We start from the raw sequence: 20,555 nt of genomic DNA, 5'->3' as shown, positions 1-20,555 counted from the left end.
ACCTCAAATACACAACTTTTAAATGTCCTGCATTGCAGGAAAGTTCCCCTGCAACAGGGTGATCAAATGAAGATCCTACATCTGTACACAGACACACTACTACAAAATAAATTAACATACATAATGCTTCTTAGATATTCATGACCATATGGGCCAGCAGAGTTGGCTCGAAATCCTGCAATCCAGCTAAAGAAAATAAATCACACGGACAGTCTGTTCATTCTATAGTTTTATTCAATGCCATTTAAATAATATTAATCTATACATCACTTTGTTTAAGTGGGTCTTTGACCATTCATTCTCAAAAATAATAATAAGTCACAATATAATACAAGTGCTGTTAGAGGATGAGGGACATGAGACATCATACAGCGTCAGTCACATACTGTATCAGTCAACAGAACAGTGTATGGCTCACTGGTGCGCACATACTGCCCTGCTCATGGCCTCTCCAGGGCGCACCATACAGCTGTCTGAACACAAAGGCAAACTGCTGAGCCTAAACCCATTGAGAAAGACAGTATCAAAACATACAAATCATAACACTTATCATCGTAAGCCAAAAATATGGTTTACGACTGACTGTCAGGGAAGGAGCCATAGACCTCCACGATAGGAGGATATCAGATCACACATAACCCAGGGGATTGGTCCAATACCAAAGCCATGTATACATTTAAATATGGCTCTGACCAATACATGTTGCCATGCTGAGGGAAAGTATTGATCGTTGCTTCTTTATGAATCAGTCAGTCTACAAGCCTGCATCTGCTGTAGGAAACAGTGGGATCGCCGCTCACTCCTTTACAGTCAGTACAGCATTATTAGGTTATAGGTGTTGGCTATATTAGTACAGCATTAGTACAATCATTACCGCCTCAGTCCAGCAGAGGGCGCCATATCACTCACAGGCCACCAGCACAGCAGTGCATCCACACCAGCAGCTTTACCTCCCATGTCAACGTCTGAGTAAGAATGGAAGGAAGTAGCCCCCTAGGCACTGATCTAAGGTCAGTTTAGAGTCTCTCTCCTAAGAAATATGGTTGGGATTTGGTGTAATCTGATCCTATATCTGTGGTTAGGCATTCTGTATCTATGTTTGCGCCCTAGGCAGGGCTAGGCCAGGCTCTGGGTTGGTAGGCGAGGACGGTTGCCCCTTAGTACCTTTATAGAGCAGCCCTCGGTTGGCCCCCGTACTGTCCCTGTTCAGGTTCTTATAGGGGTTCCTGTGAGGGGGAGCGCGGAAACACAGCGAGGGGAACCGGAGCCCCGCCAGGCAACAACCAGAACATGAGATAACCTCCTCCTGCTCCAGAGAGGGAGCGGAACCGTTACCGGTGCCGAACGGCGAGCCCCCTATGGGCTCCCCAGGAGTGGAGTGGTACCCGTTGGTGTCCCCCCATCCCAGGTGAGGCAAGGGTAGGGGGGGCAAGCAGGGAGGGTCATTGGACATGGGGGGAACATTACCCCAGCCATTGGTGGATGTAGGGGGGGTGGGTGTGGAGGGTTTGGAATAAGGCAGGAGTGTATGAGTGCCATCTAGAGTGTCGGGGGAGCTGGTGCAGTCCATGGGTTCTTCCTCCAGGCTGCTTGTGTCCACTTCCTCCTCTTCACATAGCTGGTCTAATGACAGCAGCTCTGGGTCAAGAGGAAGCCCGGAGTCATCGGCAGTGAGGCCCTCGCTGCTCTTCCTCCTCTCCACATCCTCCTCGTCTACGAACTCAGACTCAAAGGTAAACCTCTCTTCCACAATTTCCCTCCCCTCATTCTCCCCATTCGTCTCTAGGTCTGTTTTCTCTGCACTATTGTCTTTGGTGGTGGGGGGCAGGAGATCTGGAAGAGGGGTGCAGGGTAGGGACAGGCAGCGTCTATGGAGCCTTCCTCGGGGCATACCCCCACCCCCCGCTCTGTCAGAGGGGGTGGTACAGGGGTCCAGAGGTTGGGGTAAGGTGAACGTTAAAGAGATGACTGACTTGCTGGGCGTGTCAAACAGTTTGATCTTGCCTCCGTTCAGGTCCTCGCGCAGGGAGAAGGGGTTGACACGGGTGGGAGGGGCCAGAGTGGGGGGCGTGACCGGAGGTAGCATGTCTGATTTGCTGCGGCAGAGGCGGGGGTCACCAGGGAGACAGAGGGACCGTCTTCGCAGCAGGCTGAGATCTGGAGAAAGAGATGCTGAAAGAGATTCAAAAAAATAAATCATACATGGCTAGCAATGCACCTTAGAAATTACATATATAAAATTGAATAAATGTGTCCTACACTATCTACATCTATACTGAACAAAAATATACATGCAACAGTTCTATATTTTACTGAGTCACAGTGCAGTCAATTGAAATAAATTCATTAGGCCCTAATTTATTAATTTAACGCGACAGGGCAGGGGTGTAGCCAAGGGTAGCCTTGGAGGGCAGCGGCCCACCCACTGGGGAGCCAGGCCCAGCCAATCAGAATGTTTTTCCCCCCAAAAAAGGGCTTTATTACAGACCGAAATACTTCTGTTTTATCAGCTGCCTGGTCTCATAAAATCCCTCTGGTAAAGAAGCCGGATGTGGAGGTCCTGGGTTGGCATGGTTAAATGTGGTCTGCGGATTTTGGTGGACATTCCTGCAGTCAGGATGACATTTGCACACTCCCTCAAAACTTGAGACATCTGTGGCATTGTGTTGTGACAAAATTGCTAATTTTTAAGTGGCCTTTTGTCCCCAGCACAAGGTGCACCTGTGTAATGACCATGCTGTTTATTAATCAGCTTCTTGATATGCCACACCTGTCAGGTGGATGGATTATCTTGGCAAATGCTCACTAACAGGGATGTAAAGACATTTGTGGGGAAAAATATAAGAGAAATAAGCTTTTTGTGCATATGGAAAACATATATTTTTGTTCAGTATATATAACATTCCTAGACATGTCCCTATGCTAGACCCCATCCCACCGAGCTGAATTGAAAAAAGTACCACTTTCTTATTCATTCTCATCATGACTGATGATAAATATTGAGAGCAGCATTTCTTCTTAGACCCCAGAAAAACAGAACCCCCCCCCAGCACATAACCAACAGCTGGATCTTAATGACTCCTGTCTGAACACGGTTGTGTTTTGGAGAACCCTTTCAGACTGACCTCCCTGTGCTCCATACCCTCCAGGACCCTTTAGTGGCGCTTCATCTTTCTGCGTCCTCTCCGTCTCTCTTCTCTCCAGCTCATTTACGACCGCTGAGAACGATGGACGACGCTTTGGATCCATCTGAGAGCGAGATGGACAGACGGAGAGAGATGAGCAAAATATATATATTTTAAGTCAGTCAGTTACTCAAGTCACAGTACGAAGGAGAAGGAAAAAAGGGGTAACAATAAAACGAGAGAAAAGGTAGATGATTTGTGCGTGTGTGAGAGACGGAGTGTCTTAGTGCGCATTTGTCATACATGGCAGCAGGTGACCGCCAGGTTCAGGAAATCAGGGGGACAGTCTCCCACCATGTGCTGAAACGTCTCTATGTCCAGACCAAAGTCCTACAGAGGGAAAGATCATCACACACACTGATCAGCGACATCACTCAGTGAAAGAGCCCTAGAGAGACTCCAACAGGAGCTCCGATTTGCTGTACTCACTTCAGTCCCTAATTTACACAATAGAACAGAAGATGACGCTGTCGGCGACTTCAATGAAAGTACTGTGACTTACTACCTGATGGGAGCTATTAAACTGCAGTTTCATACAATGGCCAGGAGGAGACGTTCAGTCTACATCACATCATACCATATTGTGAACCGTGATTGTGTGCTAGTGTGTTGGGGTGTGCGCGCGTTGTGTTCAAACCTCTGTGCGGGGGAGGACGTCAGGGTCGGCCTGTATCCTAGCGATGACCTCACACAGGATGATACCATACGCAAAGACGTCCACTTTCTCATTGTACACCTCTCCTCGCAGTACTTCCGGTGCCATCCAGTAGGGGGAGCCCACCACAGCCAGAGGCTCCTGGTCGGACTCTTCACTGTTGACAGAGAGAGGAAGACAGGCCTGGACATTATTACAGGCGGTGAAGTTGCCTTTAGATGCTGGTCTAGGGTCAGCGTAGCATTTCCCCCCCACTAATAGGACTGGGGAGGGGAATCTGATCCTAGACCTGAACATAGGGGGAAACCCCAGAGCCATTATTTATAGCTCCAGTTCAGACTGGAGCTATAGCTCGCTTCATCGCGCTCTAGTTCAGTTACAACCATCCCAAAAGGAAGGTTTACATGGGGTAAATCTATTATGTGTAAAGGCATAAAGGGGCAGACAAACACAAGTCACTGCAAGGCGCATGCTCTGAACACCCCCCGGCAGTCACTTCCTCTCTGTGCTATTTCCATCTCACTAAACCATGATATTGCATAAATAGTGAGGGAAGTGATGGGAGCTGAGAGAGAGGAGAGCTCCCAGTGTAAACACTATTTGGGGAAGTGGAGGGAGAAAGGGAGGGAGAGCGCGAGAGAGTTGACGTTCAGCCGGGGAGAGAAAGAGACCATGTGTGCTTGAATAGTTTGACCATATTTGGAAAGCTTTCCTAAACTCCATCTCTGTCTCTCTCCCCCTCTCTGACAAACAGAGTTAGTTCACACACACACACACACACACGTTGACAAACGCAGAATTAGAGGAAGGTCATCAACACACAGCAGACGTTGCATTCACTGGTTCGTCATTTTAATGTTTTGTCAAATCAATTTCATTTGACCTAAAAGCACCGTAAATAAACAAAAACACGTTGTGGTGCATCAACACAACGTGGCTGTACAAAAACAAACACACAAGGTAAACACTGGGGTGACCGGAGACAAACAACAGGAAATGGTGCGCACACACACGGGTTAACGCGACAGCTGCTTCCTCTCAGACAGTGTTTACAAAAAGGATACTGACCCATTTACCAGGCCAGGGGGTATGTGTGTGCCCAGCTGATATTGGATCTGTGCCCACTATGGGCAACTTCTAAATAATTAGCAGGACACCAACTTGTCAACAGGAAGAAGCTGAGAGGATTAAAACAGGCTGGAGCGATGAATACAACATGTGGTGTCAATGTTAGCATTATAAACTAGTTATATCTGGAGTCTGTGTGTGTGTGTGTGTGTGTGTCTCTCAATCCGGCCAGATTAAATATTGACACCATCGCAGTAAGTCAACGAACGATGTACCCCTTCCCCCCTGAAACAGGGGCTTAAATCACACATAGTTCCACATAGCCGACAAACCACAACTTCTTCAGGGGGAAGTGTGTCTCGCATTCTTTGGAAAATGGGACTCCGCTTTAGTGTGATGAATGATTCCTTTTTTAGACCCAAGACAGTGATAAGGTCAGTTTGTGTTTTTTATGTACACATTACAGTGAGGATTGGGGAAAGGGAGGCTGAGCCTAGAGCTGTGTCTACAGGCAACTTCTACCTGGGGTTTCAGTGACTGAGTGAAAGATTGATGGAGAGAGCAAAAGGCAGAGGGAGCGAGCGAGCGTGAGCTATCAAGACAGAGAGCGTGAGAAAGAAAGAGGAAGGTAGAGCAACCATTCAGGTGTGTTATCTAATCAGCTTGTGTTGATAGACGGATGAGGAATAAACTCCACTGACCTGTACTCCGGTATTTTCTCTGCCAGGCCAAAGTCCCCCACCACGGCCGTACACTGGCCACTGGCCCAACGCACCAGGCAGTTCTACAGAACAGAACCAGAAAGACGGCGGTCAGGCCCCGTATTCACAAAGAGTCTCAGAGTAGGAGTGCTGATCTAGGATCAGGTCACTCCTGTCCATGTAGTCTTATTCATTATGATCTAGGATCAGGTCACTCCTGTCCATGTAGTCTTATTCATTATGATCTAGGATCAGGTCACTCCTGTCCATGTAGTCTTATTCATTATGATCTAGGATCAGGTCACTCCTGTCCATGTAGTCTTATTCATTATGATCTAGGATCAGGTCACTCCTGTCCATGTAGTCTTATTCATTATGATCTAGGATCAGGTCACTCCTGTCCATGTAGTCTTATTCATTATGATCTAGGATCAGGTCACTCCTGTCCATGTAGTCTTATTCATTCTTATTCATTCTTATTCTTATTCATTATGATCCAGAAGGTAAAAATGATCCTAGATAAGCACTCCTACAAGCTTTATTAATACGGGCCCTGGTAAATCCATTTATAGTTAACTGTGTACTTGAGTACGCACTATTTAGTGTTAAGGAGTGTATGTATGTGTAGCGTGCCACCTGTGTGCCTGCCCAAGTATGTACAATTACCAACAGGAGGTGTATACATATAAGTGAGTGTACCGTCGTGTGTGTGTGTGTGTGTACCTTGGATGTGAGGTCTCTATGGAAGATGCCTCTGCTGTGGAGGTACTGCAGGCCCCTAGCGATGTCTAGAGATAGGCCCATCCTGACTGACCACGACAGGTACTGGTCACTGTCCAGCAGCTGCTCAAGGTTACCCCCGTTAATGTACTGGAAGTAACCATGACAACCACAGACAAGCGTCAATCAAAAGCAGGTGACTGGGCTGTAACCATGACAAACCCACGCTAGTGTCAAACGACAGGTTTCCCTAACCTTTACCACAGGTGACTCTCCATTGAGATAAAATATATATTTTTTGCAAGACAGGTACAGGTCACTGTGCGGCAACCTAGACGACGTCGAATCAAGTAACTGGCTGGAGTTCAGACCCCCCCCCCCCCACGTAACCATGACGACAGATAAGGAAGGAAGCATCAAGTAGCTATAACAGGACCAATAGTTTCTACATCCTAGTCGGTCTACCCTAGTTATAAAGAGGGGATCTTACCTCTGTTAATGCATGGAGCTGTCCCTCATTAACACATACCCCTACAAACCTGGGACAGGAGACAGGAAGATGATTAGGAAACATAATAGGGGGAGGGGGGGGGGGGTCATCATACATGCCTTATGACAAGTCTTACAATCCTTTATAAGTGCATGGTTTAAAATGTGTATACCGAGGGATTTCCCCTGCAGACCAACGCATTGATGGATATAGACAGAGTGTGTGTTTTCATAAAAGCAGAACACAGACCTGAGGATGTTGGGGTGAGACAGGCGGTTCAACAGTTGGACCTCCCTCAGCATGTTAGCTCTGTTACTGGCCATGGTGTTCATCTTCAGAGCCATCACCCGCCCACTGATACGGTGCTGCACCTGCACAGAGAGACCGGAGGAGAGAGAACCATCACTAGGGTCAGACACCGGCCGTATGTTACGGACATGACAACCAGCGTTAGAGAAAGGAAACCATTGGACATCAACTGTAATGTGAGGAAGAGTTGAAAATGAGGTGAGATCTTATTGGTCCAAATTAGGCTCCAGCGTGTCTAGCCCCCCGAGGGTCCTACAGTCAGGACTACGTCTGGCTAAGCTGGGTGCTTTGGTGGAGAGTGTCTGGTGGTCACCATGGTGACGTGGCATCTCATCCCCTATATCCTTGAGTGTGTTCTGAGGGGCTTGGACTCCTGCCCATCTCCCTCTAACTAAGACCATATGGATAGATACCCACTAAGTAGTCCAACAGTCCACTTAGTACTGGGAGGGTGTACATGTCATGTTTGTAGGTATGAGAGAGAGACACATCTAGTGGTGGTGTGTGAAGAGAACAGCGAGCGCGGTTACGTCAGTGTGACAGTGGCCTAGTAGATATGAGTTGGCCAGCAGATCAGTGGAGTGATGGGAAATCCAGAGTTTGTTAATGGATCTATTAAAACAGACAGTCTGGCCTCTAGGTCTTAAATCAAGGCTATAGCATAGTCACCCAGTGACCATTAGGTCCAGCCTACTCTGAACTGCAGTCCGAAATGGGGCGCGGGTACAGAGTGGCCGCTGCTGTATTGAGGCAATCTGTGCCTTTACACATTTATGACCACATTTCCAGTAAGAGCTTGTGCCGTCTGAGGATTAGCACTATGGTTCGTTCCCTCATCTAATTTATTAGATCTGGCTATCCATATTAGATCTGGCTATCCCATCGCTCACTATCCCCCTCGCTCACACACACACCCTAATGCAGAGATGAGCCAACCTGGCGGGTAGAGGCTGTGCCGTCCCTCTACCGGCGGGTAGAGGCTGTGCCGTCCCTCTACCGGCGGGTAGAGGCTGTGCCGTCCCTCTACCGGCGGGTAGAGGCTGTGCCGTCCCTCTACCGGCGGGTAGAGGCTGTGCCGTCCCTCTACCGGCGGGTAGAGGCTGTGCCGTCCCTCTACCGGCGGGTAGAGGCTGTGCCGTCCCTCTACATCTAGGCCAGGGGTGGGCAACTCCAGCCCTCGAGGGCCTGATTGGTGTCAGTTTTGCCCCAGCTAACACACCCGAGTCCAATAATCACCTAATCATGATCTTCAGTTTAGAATGCAGTTTGATTAATCAGCTTTGGTTGCTAGGGATGGAGAAAAAGTGTGACACCAATCAAGCCCTCAAGGACTGGAGTTTCCCACCCCTTGTCTAGGCCATCTGCTTTGTCCCATCCACATGCAGAATTTCAGCTCAAATAAACAAGTCCTCCGTAATCATGGATACAGGCCGTTGCCCAGTGGCCACAAGCAAAAATAGTCCTGCCATGGCAATGTGGTGTGTGAGTCTACCTCAGGTAGGTAGGGGTGTGTGTGGCGTCAGTGCTCCAGTCACAGCTAAACAGTGAGTAGTGTGATATCAGCAGTCTAGTGACAGGAACATGGAGATGCCCAATAAATCTTACTCAGATCTATTTGGCTAAAATCAACATTTTCTTGGTGACCTGGAGATGAGACCAGGGGATTCATGTGGGGCTGGTAGTTTAACAAAGTCCACAAACAGGCAGGGAGGACCTGACTGTCTAGCTGGGTAGTCTTTAAATAGATCATGATCCACTGTCTAAACTCTAGACCAGGACCTGAAACACTCCGCACCATTTAGTGTTCTGCACAACATCGGTAGTGAGCTCCTCACACACACCGCAACTCCAGTATCTAATGATATGACAGCCCTTCCCCACTCTTGCTGTGTGTGTGTGTGTGTGTGTGTGTGGTAAGCCTAGCAGGAGCAAGTAAGAGCATGCAGCTTCAGGACATCAAAAGAAGCCCCCTCTTTCTTCTGCTCCACAGTAGAAACATTATCCACTAAGCCTTTCCTCCTCCCCCTGCCCCTCTCTGGGCTGACTCACTGAAGGGCCAGTCACACCTCCACAACCACCTGGATCGTGTTCATTAGGGCACACCTGTTGAAGTCAGTTGTGTCCCAGTTTGGTGCGAAATGAACACATCCCTGGTCTGTTTACCTACTGGAATGCTGAGGGTGGGGCCAGGGTGCTGGGGCGTAGCAGGGACAACACGATTCTTACACACTACAGAACGTGGAGACAGAGCACAGGGAAATGGAAAGAACAGTCAAGTAGGTACGCGTGCATTTAAATACCAAGTAGGAACGCGTGCATTTAAATACCAAGTAGGTACGCGTGCATTTAAATACCAAGTAGGAACGCGTGCATTTAAATACCAAGTAGGAACGCGTGCATTTAAATACCAAGTAGGTGCGCGTGCATTTAAATACCAAGTAGGAACGCGTGCATTTAAATACCAAGTAGGTGCGCATGCATTTAAATACCAAGTAGGAACGCGTGCATTTAAATACCAAGTAGGTGCATGTGCATTTAAATACCAAGTGGGTGCGCGTGCATTTAAATACCAAGTAGGTGCGCGTGCATTTAAATACCAAGTAGGTGCGCGTGCATTTAAATACCAAGTAGGAGCGCGTGCATTTAAATACCAAGTAGGAGCGCGTGCATTTAAATACCAAGTAGGAGCGCGTGCATTTAAATACCAAGTAGGAGCGCGTGCATTTAAATACCAAGTAGGTGCATGTGCATTTAAATACCAAGTAGGAGCGCGTGCATTTAAATACCAAGTAGGTACGCGTGCATTTAAATACCAAGTAGGTGCGCGTGCATTTAAATACCAAGTAGGAACGCGTGCATTTAAATACCAAGTAGGTGCGCATGCATTTAAATACCAAGTAGGAACGTGTGCATTTAAATACCAAGTAGGTGAATGTGCATTTAAATACCAAGTGGGTGCGCGTGCATTTAAATACCAAGTAGGTGCGCGTGCATTTAAATACCAAGTAGGAACGCGTGCATTTAAATTCCAAGTAGGTGCGCATGCATTTAAATAGCAAGTAGGTGCATGTGAGCTCATGTGGAACATAAACAAAATGAACACACACACATCTTGATTGACAGGAGCACAATCTCTGACTGGAGGGGAGAAATAATAGAAGTAGGGAAAAGTGCTAGCTAAGTCACACCTCCTCCAAACCCCAGCCAATGAACAGCCTGGCTGACTCATAATGTCACTCATTGTAACAGATCACAAACACATGGGTGACAGTCGATGATGGATAGGTGTGTGATGCTTGGTCTGTCTGGGTAAAAGAAATCACTGCTGAGTTCGCACAGAGGAGATTACTGACTCAGACAGAGGAGGGTGTGAGTGCATGTGGGTATGTGCGTGTCACAGAGTGTGTGTGAATGTGAGCAAGTATGTGTGTGCATACGAGTGAGAGTGTGTGTGTGTGTGTGTGTGTATATAAAGGTCGGTTTAACAAGTAGTTTCTCAGGACGGCTGATTTGGAAATGGCAGACGTTCCACAACCGGACTCTCCTCTGATAGAACTCTGTTCAGTTTTGACAACAGGACCCTGGAGGAGAGCACTTAATCCAGCCCGTCAATCAAACACAGACTTCCTCACATGAGCACAGACTCATGTTCACTCAAACGCTGTCCGAGTCGGTCATCTCCTCTGCAAATGCAGTAGTGATTTTACGCTGACAGTTCTAGCATCATCAGTGTCCTCAGGGGTTAAAAGAAAGCGAGTGAGAGAAATTTAGCAAGAATAAAGATATAACATAGAATGTACCACAGAATGTACCACAAAGAGAATGTGAAGCAAGAAAATAAATAGGCCAATAAATTCAAGAGATAAGAATGAACTGTTGTTGCAGATCAATCTGTGGCAGTAAATGGAAAGCAGAGATATATATATATATAAATATAATATTACCAATATGATCATGTTGACATTTGAGGTATTTAGCTAAGAAAGCGTCTGCATGTTGTTCTGGCAATGAAAAGCAGGTGAGTGGGAATGGGGCGGCAGGTAGTCTAGAGGTTAAGAGGGTTGGGCTGGTAACTGAAAGGTCGCTGGTTCGAATCATATGCCACACCTGTCAGGTGGATGGATTATCTTGGCAAAGGAGAAATGCTCACTGACAGGGATGTAAACACATTTGTGCACAACAAATTGAGAGAAATAAGATTGTGCGTATTGAACATTTCTGGGACCTTTAATTTCAGCTCATGAAACATGTGACTGACACTTTACATGTTGCATTTATATTTTTGTTCAGTGTAGAATAACTAGAATGGAACATTCTAATTCTAAGTGTGTTCACCTCACTTCATTAGAACAGTAATATCATTACTATTAATTGTATTATATTTCCGTGGCCAAAACAATGATCATTTGTGATTCAGTCAGATGATCTGAATAAGGAAGTACCAGGACTCCTGCCTGCCTGTACAGGAAGTAACAGTTACAGTACGGCAGACAGGTCGGTCTAGGGAGCTCTCACAAAAAGATAAAAAGCAGAACCTGAAGGATTAGTCTTGACACGCGCACCCCTCCTCATATTGCACAATGGCAGAGTTGAGGTATGAATACCTGCCTGACTGCTGTGGGGAAAGCATCCATTGATCCAGAGTGTGTGACAAAGAAGGTGCTGAATAACACTAGAGATGGCAGGATGCCAAGAGTTTTGTGCAGCTCTGTTTATAATCCAGCATCAAGACTCAACGCTTCAGAGGGTGTGTGAACACAGAGTGGCGAGGATCAGTTATGGCTCTATTACCACACAGTCTGTCATGTCATCTGAACATTATAACAGTTAGATTGGAGCTCCATGTAATTGCTGCGGTAAAAAGAATTTGCATTCATATGCAGTTATCAAAGGGCAGGTTGCTCAATCAAGAGGCATCTTTACAGCTGACAGTTTTAAACCCCAAGTCATTTGCATGCTCACTGCCCAGTCAAAGGGCAACATGGCTGGGAGGAGTGATCAGAGTATGTGATACAGTAGGAGCATAACTCAGCCTCCTAGTCTAATGAGAGGTCTAGAATAAAATGTTCCTTAACCATATAGTTAACTGTGCTAACAAGGTCCCAGAACAGTTGCTTTAAAAAGGGGCCTGAGTGTGAGATTCTTAACAGACCTCATTACCTTAACCATGACCGTAACAATCATGGTTAACTGGACTCAGTTGTTGACAGTATACCTAGGGCCCAGGGTTTTTCCTGACCAGGAAATACTACAGGAACCTAGTTTATATGCTATAATGTACACCTGGAGTTTTTCCAGGTCAGGACACATGTTTAAGAAAAACTCCTGGCTCAATGTTATGAACATCACAATGCTCTGTGAAACAGGAGCAGGACAAGATGAAGTTGACACTATTGCTTATGTAACCCATAGAGCTCTGAGCTATGTAGGGAATAGGGCAGTGGTTCCAAAACTTGGGGTTGGGACCCCATGTGCGGTCCCCTCAAATTGAAATGAGGTTACCTAAGAAAATCTGTAATCTTATCAAACAAAATGTTTCCCTTCAAATGGGTATAGAATACAACCTTTAAGTATCAACTAATGACCCCTTACACTAGTTGAATGGGGTCTAACCCCGTGAAATTCTGGAAACCAGTTAAAGACCTGGAGAATAAACCCTCCTCCTCACAGCTGCCCATGTCCCTTAACGTTGATGTGGTTGTTACTGACAAGAAGCACATGGCTGAGCTCTTTAAATCACAACATTAAGTCAGGATTCCCATTTGACTCAGCCATGCCTCCTTGCCCGGCCAACATTTCCTCGTCTCCCACCCCTTCTAATGCGACATCTCCCGATGCTTCTCCCTCTTTTTCCCCTGCCCTTCTACACAGTTTCTCCCTGCAGGCAGTCACTGAGTCAGAGGTGCTAAAGGAGCTCCTGAAACTTGACCCCCAAAAAACATCTGGGTCAGATGGTTTAGACCCTTTCTTCTTTAAGGTTGCTGCCCCCATCATCGCAAAGCCTTTCTCTCCTTTATGGGGAGATTCCCATTGCTTGGAAGGCAGCCACAGTTTGTCCTTTATTTAAAGTGGGCGATCAAGCTGAACCGTACTGTTACAGGCCTATTTCTATTTTGCCCTGTTTATCAAAAGTGTTGGAAAAACTTGTCAATAATCAACTGACTGGCTTTCTTGATGTCTATAGTATTCTCTCAGGTAAGCAATCTGGTTTCCGCTCAGGTTATGGATGTGTCACTGCAACCTTAAAGGTCCTCAATGTCACCATTGCCCTTGATTCTAAGCAATGTTGTGCTGCTATTTTTATTGACTTGGCCAAAGCTTTAGATAAGGTAGACCATTCCATGCTCATGGGCCGGCTAAGGAGTATTGGTGTCTGAGGGGTCTTTGGCCTGGTTTGCTAACTACCTCTCTCAAAGAGTGCAGTGTATAAAGTCTGAAAATCTGCTGTCTCAGCCATTGCCTGTCACCAAGAGAGTACCCCAAGGCTCAATCCTAGGCCCCATGCTCTTCTCAATTTACATCAACATAGCTCAGGCAGTAGGAAGCTCTCTCATCCATTTATATGCAGATTCAGTCTTATACTCAGCTGGCACCTACCCAGATTTTGTGTTAAATACTCTACAACAAAGCTTAGTGTCCAACAAGCTTTCTCTACCCGTAACCTTGTTCTGAACACCTCCAAAACAAAGGTCATGTGGTTTGGTAAGAAGAATGCCTCTCCCCCCACAGGTGGGGGTTTAGAGCTTGAGGTAGTCACCTCATACAAGTACTTGGGAGTATGGCTAGATGGTGCACTGTCCTTCTCTCAGCACATATCAAAGCTGCAGGCTAAAGTTAAATCTAGACTTGGTTTCCTCTATCATAATCGCTCCTCTTTCACCCCAGGTGCCAAACTAGCCCTGATTCAGACGACCATCCTACCCATGCTAGATTACAGAGACATCATTTATAGATCGGCAAGTAAGGGCGCTCTCGAGCGGTTAGATGTTCTTTACCATTCGGCCATCAGATTTGCCACCAATGCTCCTTATAGGACAAATCACTGCACTCTATACTCATCTGTAAACTGGTCATCTCTGTATACTTGTCGCAAGACCCACTGGTTGATGCTTATTTATAAAACCCTATCTGAGATATCTACTGCAGCACTCATCCTCCACATACAACACCTGTTCTGACAGTCACATTCTGTTAAAGGTCTCCAAAGCACACATCCCTGGGTCGCTCCTCTTTTCAGTTCGCTGCAGCTAGTGACTGGAATGAGCTGCAACCAACACTCAAACTGGACAGTTCTCAATCTCTTCATTTAAAGACTCAATCATGGACACTCTTACTGACAGTTGTGGGTGCTTTGTATGATGTATTGTTGTCTGATGTATTGTTGACAGCCCTTTGTGCGGTTGTCTGTGCTCAATAATGTTTGTACCATGTTTTTGTGCTGCTACCATGTGTTGCTACCATGCTGTGTTGTCGTCTTAGGTCTCTATTTAGTGTTGTCTCTTGTGATGTGTGTTTTGTCCTATATTTATATTGTATTTATTTTTTAAATCCCAGCCCCCCCCCCCGTCCTACAGGAGGCCTTTTGCCTTCTGGTAGGCCATCACCGTAAATAAGAATTTGTTCTTAACTGACTTGCCTAGTTAAATAAAGGTTAAATAAAATAGAATGCTCGTTCATGTCATTGTGTCTGGACAGCCGGCGGGACCTAAAATTGAGTGAATATGAGCACAGCAACCAGGGGGTATAATTTTTCCAAGTTGGGTCCCCTGCATATTCGTGTGTCAATTTAGGGTTGTGTAAAGTAAAAGATTGGGAACCCCTGGAACAGGGTGTCATTTAGGGACACAGACCAGGCTGAACCCCCTGGACTTTCTCCTCATGCAGTTTAGGGGCAATTTCACATTAAAGGAATGAGGCAGAGAATCAGATTTTTCACTTTGCCATTTCTTTGTTTGACGTATTTTCTAAGTTAAAAACCATACACCTACGCAAAAGGACGACTTAATTTTCACATTTATTTCAAAAACACATTTACTTGAACAGTGCAGATCCAAAGTTTAGGAACTGAATGATTGCACAAACAGCAAAGCAGTCAATCTGTTAACAAACTTTGCATATGTTCAAGTAATGGAGACTTGCTCAGTGGAAATTGTTATATTAGCAGTCCCTCCTGGATTTTACGGGGATTTGTGATATTTTTAGGCATAAACGCTTGATTTTGCTGCTGCTATTCTTTACTATTTTTAATGGCAATATGCAATGACTGTCACATTTTTTACGTGTGGGTTGATTAAACCATATTACACAGCTAATGTGCAGTGATAAGTTGAAAATGCGAGCCCTCTTAGTAATGCAGTGATGGATCAGTTTTAAGCGATAATATTGCGTTGATTTGACCGTTTAATGCAGAAATAGTGGTGATTGGTCAAATTTGTAAACCAGGCCTCGCATAACATCCAGGGAATGGGATTCAAGTAGTCCTTGTGCAGAGTCCTAAAGTTTGTTTTAAAGTCATTGGCTTTTGTTTGACCAATGTTGAAGTGCAAAATCAGCGTCAGCATCCTTCTGTTGTCGTGAAATTGCCCTTTGAGTAGGGTTAACATCTATCTCTGCGTACAGACCGACAGGCCAGGAACAGGTATCACTTTCACACCAAAACACTGTCCCTTTCCTGTAATCTGGGCTATAGGGTTGGGGTCAATTCAATTTTAATTCAAGTGAATTCACAAAGTATACCAAATTCCATTTCCAAATTGTCCTCATTGAAAAGCATTGGAATTTCAGTGTAATTCCTGAATTGACTGGAATGGAAATGACCCCAAACCTGGTGAGTCACAGACACAGCTCTGGTGGGGGTCAATGTTGTGTTGTGGTCACCAGCAGCAAAATCATCATCAAGCCCATCACCATGTAAGCGTAAGCCTACCTTATCTAACGCCTTGAGTGTCAGGTATTTAGAAGCTTCTTGTTTTCTACATAACATTATCTTATATTTAAAAAATATATATATTTATATTTTAAGTGTTTCTGGAAAATGTGCTTCCAAAGAAGGTCCCTAATTTAAGCCGCCTCCACACACACAGTAAAGGGCAACTAGCCACTAGCCAACAAGACCTAGATTATGTCCCAAATGGCACCCCATTCCTTATTTAGTAAACTACTTCTGACCAAAGCCTTATGGGGGCCCTGGTCAAAGGTAGTACACTAAATAGGATGCCATTTGGTACCAAGATATTGTTACCTGATGCATCAGGTAAGAATGCATGGTCATCATGTTTCATGCTTGGTGCCAATGATGACCTTTACAGGGATGCTCAGATGCCCAAACAGAGTTAGGTTGGCCATCTCATCCCCCACTGTTTTGCATAAAACCCTAGACTTGCTAAAACAAGTCAGTACGCCAAGTTAGTCTGGACCCATATTTAAAGCTTCTCACAGTAGGAGTGCTGATCTAGGATCAGGACCTTTTCTCCATATTAATTATGATCAAGTAAAAACTGATCATAAATCAGCACTCTTACTGTAAGACGCTTTATGAATAGGCTACAAGACCGGCCCTGAGTTCCAAACTCTTACATGTAATTTATAGGTAACTTACCTTGAACACTTCTGAGAAGAAGCCCGAACCAATCTTCTCGCAGATGAAGTCATCTATCCGGGCCAGGCTGGACACAGCGCTGCGCAGTGCCCGGTAGGAAGAGGGCCTGATCCGGTTCGGCCCGTGGACCGCGTGGATGGGTGGCTCCGCCGCCTCCTGACACCGGTCCGGCTCGACTCGCTCCATCTCGGTTATCCCGGGACTGCGACCTGCACGCAGTTTAAAATCCAACGTTTCTGTTTACATTTCTCATGTCCTCCGCAGCAGCGCGACGGTCCTGTGAAACGGATGAGCTTCACACTGGATGCTGAATTTCAGAACGAGGGTGAAAGACCGATTAATATCGCTGCCGAAATCCCATCGAACTCTAACGCAAACCACTGCCGTCTGTGTCCTCAAGTTCGGGTATTTCTTCCTTAGACTTTAGTTTCTACACAGCTTCCTTCCATCATGCCGCATCCGACAGCGGTTGTGCGCGGTGTGTTTGATTCCGTGTGATTCCGTGACTGTAAAGATTTAGGCAGGCTATCCCCTCGCTCTCTCCCTCTACCCAATGCTGTAACTGCGCACTCAGGCTGCAGCAGTCAAAATCAGCTTCCTCTGGTCTGCATACGTATACAGCGAAAAGGGTTCATATTCTGCACCAATTGAAACCTTGTTTCCAGTGCGTATTTGTTGACAGAACGCGAAGTAGACAGACTCGCCGTTCGTTCGATGAGGAAATGAGAACAGAATTCCCTGTAAAATAGAAAATGGGATGTTAACTGTGGCTAACCGGTTATTTGTGTAGCCTAGGCCTACTTATCTGTGACTGGTCTGTCCTGTTACAGGTCATGGAAGCAGTTAGCCCTTGACCACGACTCAGTTTCATTACACTACACGTATGGGTCGTTGGACAAAGGAGTATTCTGTACGGGGAGTTCTGTTATGAGCCCCGACCCTTGGTCTGAACATTAACACGCATCGCTTGCGGTAAGGTTTTGGAAACATAAGGACCATATGTCATATTAGTGAGAAATAATTTTGAAAAAACAAAAGTGTAGATTGATATACACCTTTATAGGGATAGGGTAAGGGTTCCCACACGGCCGCATTTCCATGTTACAGCGCTTGTTTACGGAAAACTGACAAGACAGAGTGGACAACCTGTGCCAATTCGCCATCTGCGTCGCTGAACACCTGTGTGTCAAGGGAAGACAGATGCCAAACTGTTGACAGGGAAAAATACTGTCAGCTGCAACTGTTAAAACAGTGTACAGTAAAAGTGTGTATTTTGCATTTATGGAATAATTTGTGTTATGTTTAAGAGGGCTGTGTGTTTCTAAAACCATACCGCAATTGAGACTCAATTCACGTTTATATGGAGTATAAAGAGCCAATTCGCCATTACATTTTTTTTTAAAGGTCCTTGGACTATATGAAGTAACGTTAGGCTACTTTAGTCCATTATTGGGATAGAAAGTAGTGCGATATCGCATCATCATTGTTTTAGACACTTTAGATAGGCTACAGAGATGCTCTAGGCCTAATCTGAGCCAATCGCACAGGCGATTAAAGGCTAGGAGTCTATTCAATTGTACAGTATTTTGATTAATCACTCAATAGAAACGAGACTGACAGGCTGTACAAACACAAGCAAATATTCAGTTTGAAAACAAACAACCGATGGACGGGCGGCGAGAGCTTGATGCTGTCCGTAAACAGTGAGCGAGCATATCGTGAGAGACCTTCGGCCACCGTCAGTTTGACTGCGAGACGTAAATTATAAATGCTGGGCTGAGTTGTGGGGGTTTGCCAGTCTCCCACACAATTCGTTATGCACTAAATATAAGCCTACACCATTTCAAAATTGAAAATAATGACAAAAACACTATATAGGGGAGAAATCATGCGTAACTTCTCGAAATCATGGACGCGACTTACCTGCAATTGATCAAATCTACAGGTAGCCTAGCCTACTGTAACCTCAGCCTCAAGCGCCCTGAACCGACCGAGGTGTTTGGTTACCGGGCCTTTTATTTTACTAATTAATCAGCCTTGTCTACCGTCCCGCTGCAGCACGGTTCTCGTTTTACGTCCCTTTGCCTCCATTTGTCTTGGCTCTGCAGTGCACTGAGAAAAAAAGTGCGACTTTTAGTGTGGATTCTTATTGGAGGAGAAGATACTGGGCGGGGCAATACGTCATCACCTTCAGAAACTTCACTTTCGGGGGCTTTCAAATTAAAACAATAAAAATTTCAGCAAGTCAAACACACTTTGCCTGTCATATCCTACAGTAGTCTATGCAATCAAATTAAATCAATCAAATGTATTTCATTAAGACCATGATACATCTGCAGTTGTCACAAATTGGTTTACAGATAGCCTACTCAGCCAAAAATCAAAAAGAACTAGCATTGCAGAGGCAGAAGCACAGTGGCCAGGAAAAAACTCCACAGAAGACAGGAACTTAGGAAAGATACCTAGAGAGGAACCAGGCTCAGAGGGGTGGCCACTCCTCTGTAAGCCTATCAGGTTCAGTGACACTCCACATAGCCTAACCAGACACCTATTTATAATTTTTCTTGCAATTGACTGTGAACATCGAGGAACAGAGCTCAGCATTCGACCTAGGTGCCACCCTGTGATAAATTGCTTCTTACTGTAGACCCATCTCACACCACATACCGACATAGTTCACATTATAACATGCTGTGGCCACATTTGGCCCTTGGCAACACTTTGTGCCATTCAGTACCCACTGCAACATTTGAGTAGGCTGTAGGCTCCACAATGCATCATTTATCAATTTGTTCATTGGCTCTTTTAATCCACACATACTCTACAGTGACTATGCCGGAAACATAATACTCAAGTCACACCATTGTTGTAGATAATGACATGTTCCATGTATTATTCAGTGCTGCTGTTCACTTATTTATTGAGCCTCAAATGTTATTAATTTTGACAACAGCACAGTCTCAGAATAGAACTGACTATACTTTCCTCCTAAATGGCACCCCGTTTCCCACATCAGGAATCCCCAAACTCTGTCCTGGGGCCCTCCCGGTGCACATGTATTGTTGTTGTCCTAGCACGACACAAGCTCTTCTCTGTCCTGACATCCTAATGGTGGAACCAGCTTCCTCCTAGAAGATACGACAGCAGAGTCCCTGCCCATCTTCCGAAAACATCTGAAACCCAACCTCTTCAAACAGTATCTTAAATAATCCAGCTCCTCACCTTGACCCCCCCAATTATAAAAAATAATAATAATTAACCAGCATTTGCACTTGACCCACTTGACTCTAATGATAGCTACATTATAAAGGAAAAATGTACTTTCTATGCCTGTAATATGTGGTTGTCCCTTCTTAATTCATCTTAAGATGAATGCACTAACTGTAAATCGCTTTGGAAAATAACATCAGCTAAATGACAAAAATGTACATGTAAAATGTAAATAACTAAGTCATCATTTAAATGTGATTATTTGAATCAGCTGTGTAGTGCTAGGGCAAGAAACTAAACATGTACCCAGGGGAGGGTCCCAGGACCTAGTTTGGGAAACCCTGCCCTACATAATGCACTAGCCTACTTTAGGGCACTAGGGCCAGTCACTAGAGGGGACACTGTGGTTAGTGGTACACCCTGGAAGAGAGACAGGGCACTAGGGTCAGTCACTAGAGGGGACACGGTGGTTAGTGGTACATCCTGGAGGAGAGACAGGGCACTAGGGTCAGTCACTAGATGGGACACGGTGGTTAGTGGTACACCCTGGAGGAGAGACAGGGCACTAGGGTCAGTCACTAGAGGGGACACGGTGGTTAGTTGTACATCCTGGAGGAGA

The 20,555-nt window shown here is 45.6% G+C and overlaps 1 protein-coding gene across 3 annotated transcripts; it reads right to left on the bottom strand.

Moving 5' to 3' along the window:
- Positions 1-216: 216 nt before the first annotated feature.
- LOC129835342 (dual specificity testis-specific protein kinase 2-like) lies at positions 217-18,856 on the bottom strand. Of its 3 annotated transcripts, none has more exons than XM_055900950.1 (10): positions 18,650-18,856; positions 16,727-17,464; positions 7,069-7,190; positions 6,820-6,868; positions 6,333-6,479; positions 5,610-5,692; positions 3,823-3,997; positions 3,429-3,515; positions 3,126-3,249; positions 217-2,172 (listed from the first exon to the last, which is right to left on the bottom strand). In XM_055900950.1, the coding sequence occupies exons 2-10, from the start codon at positions 16,910-16,912 to the stop codon at positions 1,094-1,096; spliced, it is 2,052 nt and encodes a 683-aa protein (XP_055756925.1). In that variant the 5' UTR covers positions 16,913-17,464; positions 18,650-18,856; the 3' UTR covers positions 217-1,093. The 3 variants fall into 3 exon arrangements, with proteins under 3 accessions (XP_055756925.1, XP_055756926.1, XP_055756927.1); XM_055900951.1 differs by having other exon boundaries at positions 16,727-16,935; XM_055900952.1 differs by lacking the exons at positions 16,727-17,464; positions 18,650-18,856 and adding an exon at positions 9,296-9,393.
- Positions 18,857-20,555: the final 1,699 nt, after the last annotated feature.

Source organism: Salvelinus fontinalis, chromosome 36 (genome assembly GCF_029448725.1).
Source record: "Salvelinus fontinalis isolate EN_2023a chromosome 36, ASM2944872v1, whole genome shotgun sequence".
Lineage (NCBI taxonomy): Eukaryota > Metazoa > Chordata > Actinopteri > Salmoniformes > Salmonidae > Salvelinus > Salvelinus fontinalis.
Note: the sequence above shows the minus strand (reverse complement) of the source record. Positions and strands in the feature narration are given on the sequence as shown.